General features: G+C 37.1%; 1 protein-coding gene across 3 annotated transcripts in view; it reads right to left on the bottom strand.

The window, feature by feature from the left end:
- Positions 1-12: 12 nt before the first annotated feature.
- CRYZL1 (crystallin zeta like 1) overlaps positions 13-11,527 on the bottom strand; it is a 34,748-nt gene continuing 23,233 nt past the window's right edge. For 2 of the 3 annotated variants that reach the window (XM_030880812.3, XM_030880817.3), the window contains 7 exons: positions 9,134-9,267; positions 7,959-8,070; positions 5,764-5,862; positions 4,253-4,374; positions 3,326-3,431; positions 1,093-1,138; positions 13-575 (listed from right to left, as the gene is read on the bottom strand). In XM_030880812.3, coding sequence (XP_030736672.1) covers positions 476-575; positions 1,093-1,138; positions 3,326-3,431; positions 4,253-4,374; positions 5,764-5,862; positions 7,959-8,070; positions 9,134-9,267 — 719 coding nt within the window. In that variant the 3' untranslated portion in view covers positions 13-475. Of the gene's footprint in view, positions 576-1,092; positions 1,143-3,325; positions 3,432-4,252; positions 4,375-5,763; positions 5,863-7,958; positions 8,071-9,133; positions 9,268-11,527 lie in introns of all 3 variants that reach the window. The other variant, XM_030880815.3, reaches the window with a different exon arrangement.

The raw sequence follows: 11,527 nt of genomic DNA, 5'->3' as shown, positions 1-11,527 counted from the left end.
CAATGGGCTAGATCCTTTGAGACTTGAAAATATATTCAAAGTATTAAATTACGACAGCAAAGGATGTTAAAGAAGGAAGGGGTTGAGAATGGAGTTGATAACAAAAGTAATGTTATTTTGACATAGCAAGACTCCAACAGCTTTATCAGAGTAGCGTGGCTTCTGCTGAAAGCAGTCTTCTTCATGTAAAGAATTTTATAAGAGGCAAATATATAGGAACAATAATTTAAAAGGCTTTCAGAATATTCCCTTTAGATGTTAAATTTTAGAATTGTCTTGACCCGTCTGTACGTTGTTTCCAAATACTTTTCAAATACTTCAGATAACTCTGAGCATCGTGTCTCAGCAGGAAAACGTGCTTAAAAACATAAAAATTTGCTTTTATCTTCCTTGACTTTTCTGAGCAATTTGCAAGGAAACTCTGGCTTCAATACTGGAATAGGTTCATCCAACTGAGGTCTGAGAAAGAACAAAATTAAAATTGAACAACTTGCTTCTTTCTTCCTTGATTTTTCTGAACAACTTCCATGGTAACTTTTGCCTCGTATAGTGGAATGGGTTCATCCAACTGAGGTCTGAGGAAGAATGAAATTATTAGAAATGTCTAGTTAAAGATGAACAGAGCACACAGCATAGTAGTTTAAAGTTGCTATAGTTCAACTCTATTACTTTAAATCAAATTTGTCCATTTCCACTGTTAAAAGCAGTTAAATTTTGAAGGAGGGAAAATACCTATTTTATGCATTCTCTCTTTTTTGATAAACAGATCCAGCTGAAAAAAAAATTGTACTTTCTTGTCAACCTGTAGGTTATTTCAAGTTGCTTTGGGAGGGGTGATGAGGATAAGCAAAGGGTGAGGTACAGTATGGAATGGAGTAAGGAAAACTAACGAACCACGTCTATCTTAGGGAATGCATACTGGTGTATATACACTTCGAGAAATACTAAAGAGCAGCTATTTATCTAAGCAAAATAATAAAATATGGAGGCAAGAGGTGTACTGAGAAAGCGGAAACAAAAATGGGAATGCCCATTTTATCTCCTGGAGAATAGAAAAATAAACAAGAACAATAATTTGGTCATTTAGCATACCTAAAAACACCAGTTGATAACTTCTCCATCACATCTTTTAAGATACGTAGCTGGAAAGACTGTTAAGGTGGCAACGTAAAGGAGAGAGGAGTAAATAAAACCATTTGATAAGCAGAAGGTACTAGGCAGGTCACCTATTTTTTTTTTTAATAGAAATTCTGTAAGCTGTCATGTTTACCTTTAAAACAGGAAAATGGGGGAACTGATTTGAGAGAGACGGTGACATAATAGAGCCTAAACTTCTAAGGACAAGAGATGAAAGAAGCCTAATGCCTGTCATAAGTAATGACTAGTGTTATCCCAAATGGATGGTAACAGAATGGGGTCAGGGTTTCATTTTAGCGCCACTTATGTTATTGTTAGTTAAAAAACAATTTTAGCACTTATCTCTCTTACTTTGGGTGCACATTTATTTATTAAACCAGCTAATAAATACATATGCAGGAAAGTTAATAATCTGTGTGTGTAATATATGCCACTAAGAGAATTAAAAAGCAGGGTAAAATTTAAAACTCTAGTCATTTACTTGAAATTATAATATTAGAACTGAGAGTCTATATAACTGCTAGTACAGGAGAATTATTTATGGCATATAATCACACAACTGGAAGGAGATTGCTATGTTAAATCACAAGCAGCAACTGGCTCATGTGTGATGCAACTGAGGGGGTGTGCACAAGTGAGGACTGAAGTCTGATTCAGGAAGTTTAACATTTCATATGAACATGGCACGTTTCAGTATGGTCCATGGATTTGTCAAATAGGTTAAAATCTCATGGTGGGGAGAAAGGGGAGCAGCTGAGAGATTTAAGTTATTAAGTAACGCAGGCTTAGCAGCCAGGCTACCTTCTGACATGAAAGATTCAAAACATACTAACTTATGTTACTTTTAATACATGGTCTCTGTCATTAACATCCCATGGTATTCTTGATAATTACAATGTTATTGAATGTGTCATTATTTAAAGTTGAAATTTAAAGAATTCTTTTAGAAAGTTGAAAATTAAGTTTATTTTCCAAATTTAATATGAAAATATTTAATCAGAAATACATTAAACACACACATTCACTACATTAAGGGGACGTTCTGGTTTTGAAATGTGTACTCTTTAAAACTCAACATATGCAGTATACTAATTAAATATTATTCAACTATTTGAAAACTCTGTATTAAGTCTGCCATTGCTCTTAGAGGAGGCTGGCCTTTGTACACGTCACGCATTTGTAACAATGCACATTTAATAAAAATAAAGAATGGTATTCAGTGAGACAAACATACGGTTGTGCAAGTCTCTTTCTTCACGCACAATTATATTCTATTAAGTAATGAGAACTTAATTTTTATCCACTATATTAAAGTTTTTACCAAGTACAGCTGCCTTTAAAACAGGCGTCTTAGAAATAAAACGTTTATTCTTAAGTTGACCCTGCTCTAAAGAGGTTTGGACCTTTCTTTTGGAACTGCTCTCATATTCTCAAGAAAACTCTTCATTACTTTTACCAAAATGGAATGATCGATTTCATTCACTAGATTTGTTACTGAATCACTTCCATTTAAAAAAATCAAACCCATCTTCATTTGATGAAGATTTCCTAGTATTGATATTCTTAAAAACACCCCACATGGGACTTCCTTGGTGGTCCAGTGGTTAAGACTCTGCCCTTCCAATGCAGGGGAGGCGGGTTCAATTCCTGCTCGGGGAACCAAGATCCCACAAGCCGCGCAGCCAAAAAAAACTCGCCAAAAAACAAAAAAACCCCCCACAAACTCTTAATTTTGATAACTATTCTGAAATGTTTAACACAATGGCACCACCATAGGAGTAAAGACGCAGCCTGTCAAAGTGATCTGTAATTTCCATAATGCCGGGTTAAAAATGAAGCAAACTCTTCCATGTATTCTATAGTTTCTCATTCAGAAACAAGCGAGACTGCCTGGGTGTGATTCCTGTCCTGCCACTTGCTAGCTACATCCTTAGGCATGTACTAACCTTTCTGTCCTTCAGTTTCTTTACCTGTGACACAGGGATAATGTAGTACTTAACTTTCACAGGGCTGTTTTAATATTTAAATAAATTAATACCTATAAAGCACTGGGAACACTGTTTGGCATGTTCAATGAAAGTTAGTTGCTATTATTATTAATTATTATTATTATTATTAAAGAACTTAATGATGAGAATACAAGGTAAATTTCAAGCCAGAAACTCAAGTCAGTAGAAAAAAAGGATATAAAGATATTTTCCCTGTTGTACATTTGACAAATTCCAAACTTCATCATTAAGGAAAGCCACCGTCGCTCCCTTGAGGTAAAGGCAGTGGCTATCTGGAGGATCCAGCTTGGATAGAATGCACAAAGAATGATCAGTTACTGTGAGTTTAATAGCAGAAGAATGATTGGCATCTTCAGCCAGAAAAGCTTTTACACAAATTAAATAATACCCAAATCACAAATAATCAGCACACAAACTTTAATAATAATATGCATACTATAATGTTTTCTTTTCTAATGCATTGTCCAAAATGATGAAACAGCAAGGTCAAATGCAAGGCCAATCTAGAGGTGATGAAGCAGTAGTAGGTATATGTGTGCGGGGGTGTGTGAGAGAGAGATATTTCTCGTTGCTACTCACCAGTCATCTTCATGAGGAAGTTGGAAAATTGGTGAAGATTGGTACATGAGAATTATGGTATTTGCATATCAACCATGATAAAAATACTTGAATTGAATTTTGTTGAGAAATGTAACTTTGGAAGACAATGTGTATACACACACATACACACACACACACATATATAGTAAATTATAATTTGAATTAGGAAATTGTCATAATTTTATATAGAAATATTTTAAGTATATGTCAACAAGAATGTTTGTTACTAAGGAAAAAAATCTTATTTGAAACACTATTAAAAAATTCATGTCACTACTTCCAAACCACTAAATAAAAGTTAAATGAACTCCTTTGCTAAGCACTATATTTCAACATTTGGCCAACAGCTAGAAGTTAAAACAAATAAAGCTACATTTCTTTAAAAATAGGATATAATTCAGAATTTATACAAATTTAGCCACATCTTGCTAAAAGACTTAAGCATTATTCTTTGTTAATTGCATCCTTTTGGTGTATCAGTAATGCTTTATTGTTTCTGATAATACCTGCAGGTTTTCTTCTGTCGTTACCCAGTGGCCTCCAACACCAAGAAGGGTGATGATATCATGTTTATGTGGTAGTAGTTGTAATTTTACAGCTGGTTCATCATCTTTACTATATAATCTCACTTACAAAGGATTTGTTTAAAGAGAGAGAGGGAGAGAGAGAGAAAATGTATTTTATAGTAATCTGATAAAAATTTATTCTTCAAACTAGTTCTCTTTACTTTTTAATGTAGTAACAAGGAAGCATTTTGTATTCAGACACTTAAAATATATTTTTTGCATTAAAACTGGTCATACACTTTAGATTTAATTATAAGTGATATAACTAAAGATAAAAAGTCTATTTTAATTTGAAAATCAGGCAAGATAACATAGCACATAACTAAGTCTGATAGTTTCAATCATAACATTGATAGCTTAACACTTTGGGAAAAGTTGACTTCTGAGTAAGGAACTCAGATTCAAGACAGTCATACTGGGACTTCCCTGGTGGCACAGTGGTTAAGAATCCACCTGACAATTCAGGGGACACAGGTTTGAGCCCTGGTCCGGGAAGATCCAACATTCCGCAGAGCAACGAAGTCTGTGCGCCACAACTACTGAGCCTGCGCTCTAGAGCCCGCGTGCCACAACTACTGAAGCCCACGCGCTTAGAGACCGTGCTCCATAACAAGAGAAGCCACCACAATGAGAAGCCCGCACACTGCAATCAAGAGTAGCCCCGGCTTGCTGTAACTAGAAAAAGCCGCGTGCAGCAACAAAGACCCAATGTAGCCAAACAAACAAAAAAAAGACAGTCATATTTTGACATAATTATTGAAATGTCCATTTGAAAAGTTAATGAAGTATACATTCACTTCCACTGAAAGATTTTTCTGAGTTAATTTCGAATCTTGAAAATACTGGCTAAAAAGGAATACATATGGTCATAGCTGTATTCATTACGATTCTTAGGATAGAAGATAAATTCTAACGAAGTATAAACAGAATCCCTTTGCAGGCTTGTGAAACCTGTTCTTTAGGTGTGATGGCACTACCTAAGAGTGTAAAGATTAGGTGTTAAGTAGATATTGGTTAAACTACAGAAGTTCAAGCAAGGTGAAAATGCAACAAAATTCTGTGCACTTTCCAAACAAGGACTGCAGAAGTCTACCATCCAATAGAGGGCAGCCATACATAGCAGAACTGACTAATTAAGCAACTGGCTGAGACCTGAACTAATCTAGGAACCACTGAGGAGATCATGTCTGCAGATTTCTTGTAGAGATACTTAAAGTCCAATGCCTACACTTTAAAAGGCAAGTATGTTCTCTCTTCCAGACAGTGCTTACAATGGGAATAAAATGAAGAAGCGCCAATTTAAATAGAAAAGTTCAAAAATAAAAAAAACGCTACACATCAATTTAATAATATATAAATAAATACTTCCTGGTTATATATTTTTTTTCCCCAGGAATTCACCCATCACAATAAAAAAACTACAGAGACTACTGATGTAGTAAAGTACCCACCTCCAGCATCTAGGACAATATCTACTCCAAGGCCACCTGTTTCTTCTAAACAGCTTTCAGCAACCTGGGCTTTCCCATTGGACACATCGATCACTCGGGCTGTAAAGGACAGGAAGTCAGGCAATCTGTGTGTGATCAACACAACTCAGAGAAGAAGAGAAAGAAAAGCAAATAAATATTTCTTCTCTGAAATGAATTAAATGGCTGAAGCAATTACTGAATCAAATTATACTTTTTCTCATCTAACCAGTATTGCTAAGGATCAATTTAAATGAAGGAACTGGTATATTCAATAAAATAAAAATATGAGCATTTTGTGGATAATGTGTCCCAACGTTGGTTTGTTGACACAGAGGATTGTTCTTTACAGCTAAAGGATATTTTGCCAGAACTGAGAATCTCTAAACCACACAGGTACATATATATGAAGATGTGGACTGAAAGATTAAGCAATTTCTTAAGTATGTTCAGATTTAATAGAGTTTAGAGCTAAAAAGTACAAAGATATATTTATGTGATTTGGTACTTCTCTGTTAGAGGCCGTTTTAACCTTTCTCAGTCATAGAGATCCCAGCCCACACCCGCATCTCCCGACTTTGCCTTCCAAAACAAAAAAAAATCCCGAAGGTGAAAAAAAACCCAGGATTATTTGAAGCAGGGTTAGTAAAAATTAAACTAATTTTAACTGGTTGCTTTAATGTGTTAATACAACAAGCCAGTGAGAGAACTAAGAAAAAAAATCTCAATTTGAATTGGCAAACGAAGACACATGTTTATATTTCATTTTTGTATCTTTTAACACCTTCTCAGTAAAGAGAATTCCTCTCAGAGATTCTCAGATTGGAGGTGTTGTCCAGTGGTGACTGAAGTCTCGGGGGATGGAGGTGAGGGTGGGGGGACTCGAGGGAAAGGGGGCTGAAGCACCTCAGAAGGGCAGGGTTAACCAAGAGGAAACCGCTCCCTTCAACAATACTATTCATGCTACCCACCCCCTTCCATTTTCAATCTCTCTTCTACCTTTTTTTTCTTATTTTCCTCCTTTCTCCAGCCCCTGTTTTAACCTTCCTTCCATTTCTTGGTTATCTCTGCCAGAAGCATAACATAACTATGGAAATAACACAGGCTTTACTATTAGGCAGGCTTGGGTTCAAATTCCATTCCAGGCCTAGTGGTACATCTAGTGGTACATCCTTGGACAAGCTAAATTCTGAGATGCTGTTTCCCAGTTAGTTGACACTGGGTTGTTGAGGATTTAAGGAATTATCATCCATATTAACACTCAATGAACCTTACTTTCCTTCCTGCCTGCCCCTCACTTACACTCTGTTCATCTTCTTTTCTCTTCATCTGTTAAACTCCAACATTAATTCAGTTAACTCCAGTCTGTAAAATTCCATTCCTATCTTTCTTCTCTTCTTTTTCAATCTCTATTTTCTTTCTCCTTTCCATATTCATCACTATTCGTATACGTTCAATCTTTTCAAGAGTTCCCCAGCCTCTACCATGTCCTATTTATCCTAAACTATATCTGACCTGGGTTTCTGTGTAAGTGGCTCATCTCCCTTCCTAGTGTATCACAGGAAACAGACAAATTTAGAGGCATATCACTGGGTAAAAGAGGTTGAGAAACATGAAAAGTGATGCAAAAATATATTGATTTATTGACTAAAACCAAAGAGGCATCAGGTGTTTCTCAACCGTGTCAAAGTTCACCTAATTCAAACTTGGGTGAGTTGGTAACAATGAGGCAAAGAAGAAAAAACACTGAAAAATGTAGGTTTAAGAAACAAATCATTAAAATTTAAACTGTAACTTATGTAAACTTGGACTTAGCACAGATACTAAGTGCATTTTTTAAATGACATGCATTTGGCATTTTGCAGTTTGTTGGTTGTTTTTTTTTTTTTTTTTTTTTTGCGGTATGCAGGCCTCTCACTGTTGTGGCCTCTCCCATTGCGGAGCATGGGCTCCGGACGCGCAGGCTCACCGGCCATGGCTCACGGGCCTAGCTGCTCCGCGGCATGTGGGATCTTCCCGGACCGGGGCACGAACCTGTGTCCCCTGCATCGGCAGGCGGACTCACAACCACTGAGCCACCAGGAAAGCCCTGCAGTTTGTTTTACAAGTGCAGTTTTTAAGGTGATATCTCTTCAAAATTTTATGTTTTAAAGTCTGTGTTGAGTACTATTACCCACCTATAGAAGGCCTACATCTTTCAAGACACTGCTTGTCTTCAAGGCTGCACGCTGTTGAAATCACTTTGGCTCCTCTATGGTGTGCTAACTGAATAGCTATTGTTCCAAGTGCCTGTGTGGAAACAAATACACGATGGTGTTATAGATATAGGGCAGAGGCCGTATCTAATTCATTTTATAGGTCGTTTAATAAACTGTAATAGTTTAGTGCTACCTCAGTATATTTTAAAATGTTGTCTGATAGAAAAAGAAAAAAATACGGATAAGTTTAGAAGTGGAAACATTTGACACACTCTTCCTCAAGAGGGGTGGTGGAAAAGCTATGTGTGCCACAGGCTCTCAGCCAGTCTGACTGCAAGCAGCACACAATTTCAAGGACAGAGGCCGAATTCAGAACACGGCCTTGGAATGAGATAAATGGGCCATTAAGGGCCTTGCCAGCATAATGTACTAAGCTAATTATATAATATCAATACATATGCAAGTCCAGCAACCTCAACTTCAAAAGTTCCATCCTTTTGCTGACCTGTGGAGTAAGTTCAGGGAAACACTACTATCCTGATGTAGGACATAAGGATGAAGCCAATGCTGAAGACAGTTATGCCTTTTTTTCAATGAAAAGCAGGGGAAAAAGCATTTTCATCAACAGCCAGTTAGAAAATAAAACTATAAAATCACCCCAAGTTTTGTGACATTTTTCTATTATAATTATATTTTATGTAATCTCTTTTAGTATCTTGAACTATATTTTGAAGATGTATGTAATATGTTTAAATTAGCACAGTTTTGAGCTTGTGTGATCTATCTATAAATGTAACACCTTAATCACATAAGTGTAAGTATGAGGGATATAATACAAAATTGGCAGGGAGTCCTGGGGTCTGGCTTCAGACTATGAGCTATTTCAGGCTTTGTGTAACAGACATGAATAAAAATGGCTTGTCTGCTTTTTTAAAGTACTAGCAGATTCAAAGTAAAAAGAAACTAAACACAGTAATGCTAACTTTTATCTCCTTGATAAAAGTTGCTTATTTTAGAAAATGGGAGTTTGGTAAATGTATCAGTGAATAAGCTAACTGGCAACAAATTATATTAGCAAATGGATGGCCCATTTCTCAATTCCCTAAGTTTATTTGTATTTTGGTCTGTTTCTTAACAAAACCATTAGCACCTACACTTGCTCCGTCCATTATCAGCACTGACTTTCCAGGAGAGAGATGAGAAAGATAATGCAGAGCTGTATAGGCTCGTACTCCATCCCGAATGGTTCCAGCAGCTTCTGTCCACGCAACTTTTTCTGGTTTGTGAACTACCACAAAGAAAAAGAGGAAACAATCTGTTAGCAAGTCCCATTAGATCTGCTTCCTGGATTTGTTTCCCTCCATCTCTGCTCCCACCATGGCCCTGGTCCAAGCCTACTTCTAGTATCTCTCACCTACATTACAGTTTCTCTGTTTCCATTCTTACCCATGCATACTCCACTTTCAGCATAGGTGTGTGTGTGTGTGTGTGTGTGTGTGTGTGTGTGTGTGTGTGTGTGTGTGTGTGTGTGTGTGTGTGTGTGTGTGTGTGTGTTGTATTTTTTAAATGTTTTATTGTTAAAGTAAAATGTATGCAGAAAAGTACACGAAATAAAGTACAGCTGGATGAATAAATATGAAGTAACCACCATCCTGGTTGAGAGAGAGGACACAGCCCTCACGCCAACAGCCTCGCCTCTCCAGCCAGAGACGTTTTTTTTTGTTTGTTTGTTGTTTTGTTTTGTTTTGTTTTTTTGCGGTACGCGGGCCTCTCACTGTTGTGGCCTCTCCCATTGCGGAGCACAGGCTCTGGACATGCAGGCTCAGCGGCCACGGCTCACAGGCCCAGCCACTCCGCGGCATGTGGGATCTTCCCGGACCAGGGCACGAACCCGTGTCCCCTGCATCGGCAGGCGGCTTCTCAACCACTGCGCCACCAGGGAAGCCCCAGAGATGTTTTTTAAAAAAATTGAGATATAATTGACATCAGAGGTCACCACCATTCTAATGTATTTTCTTATTCACCTTCATAGTTTAATAACTCAAGTATCCATTCCTAAACAATATAATTTTGTTTTGCCTGTTTCTGAAATTTATCTAAATGCAATTGTACCATACACATTTTTTCTTTTTTGCTGAACATCGTTTTTTAAGACACATCCTTTCTTGTTACATGTGGCTATAGTATAGTGCTTCCATTTTTTTTTGTTGTTTTTTCGGTACGCGGGCTTCTCACTGTTGTGGCCTCTCCCGTTGCAGAGCATAGACTCCGGACGCAGGCTCAGCGGCCATGGCTCACGGGCCCAGCCGCTCCACGGCATGTGGGATCTTCCTGGACCGGGGCACGAACCCGTGTCCCCTGCATCGGCAGGCAGACTCTCAACCACTGCGCCACCAGGGAAGCCCAGTGCTTCCATTTTTGATGTCTTATGGCAACATCAAATTTCATAGAATGGATTGGTTATCCACTCTCCAGTCAAGGAACATTTGTGTTTTTTTCCCATTTTTGGTAGTTAAGCATTCTTAACTAAGAATGCTCTTGTATAAAAGTTACTCTTACACTGGTACACAGGTTTTCTCCAGGATATTTACTGAGGAATGGAAATCCCAGCTCCAGGATATATGACCTTCGACTTTATATTTCCAAAGTGGCTGTATGAATTTACTCTCCCACAGCTGCTGTTGTGAACATCCTTGTCAACCCTGGTATTATACATTTTTGCCCATCATATGGATGTGTAATGGTTTCTTACATGTGATCTTATTGATAATTTGCTTTCCCCTGACGACTAATGAAGTTGAGTACCTTTCCGTGTTTGTTGGCCATATGGAATTCCCTTTGTGAAGTGACTGTTCAAGTGTTCTATTAATTTTTCTATTGTTGTTGACTTTTTCTTATTGATTTGTAAAAATTCTTAATATATTCTAGATGAGTCATTTGCTTGTTTATGTGTTATAATTATTTTCAACTTTATGGCTTCTCTTTTCAATCTCTTTAGTGGTGTCTTTGAAAAACAGAAGTGTCAGAATGATCTTTTAAAAACATAAATGACATCCTAACACTTCTGTGTTTAAAATTAATCAATGGCTTTCTATTGCACTTGGAACAAAATGCAAACTCCTAATATACTGTAATTTAAGCCATATTAGCTTTATGTTTTCTGACCATTAAGCTGCTCTTTAATATGTTTATTTAATTTTTATTGTTTTTATGTTGTACACTGAATGTGATTTTTTTCACAGTATAGGCAATGCTTTCTCATTTTACCTACAATCAAGTTTATAACACTTTCTGTAGTCTTTACCAGGACTATTTTTCCTCTTATGTCAATAGATTCAGATGGGTTAGCATGGCCAGTCAGCATTGAATTTACTAACTAATTAGTGCCATCTAGTGGGGAAGCAAAGCATCCAAGCACATGATGAAAATGTTCAGACAGACAAGCAAGGCATTAAAAGAGTAAAACAGGGGATATCTCACACAGTACTTTATTCCTTACCAAACTCAAGATAGTTATTTTCCCACTTTTACTGATTATGAAATGGGGT

The sequence above is a fragment of the Globicephala melas genome, chromosome 4 (assembly GCF_963455315.2).
Source record: "Globicephala melas chromosome 4, mGloMel1.2, whole genome shotgun sequence".
Classification (NCBI taxonomy): domain Eukaryota; kingdom Metazoa; phylum Chordata; class Mammalia; order Artiodactyla; family Delphinidae; genus Globicephala; species Globicephala melas.
The sequence above is the reverse complement of the archived record's forward strand: the minus strand, read 5'-3'. Positions and strand labels throughout refer to the sequence as shown.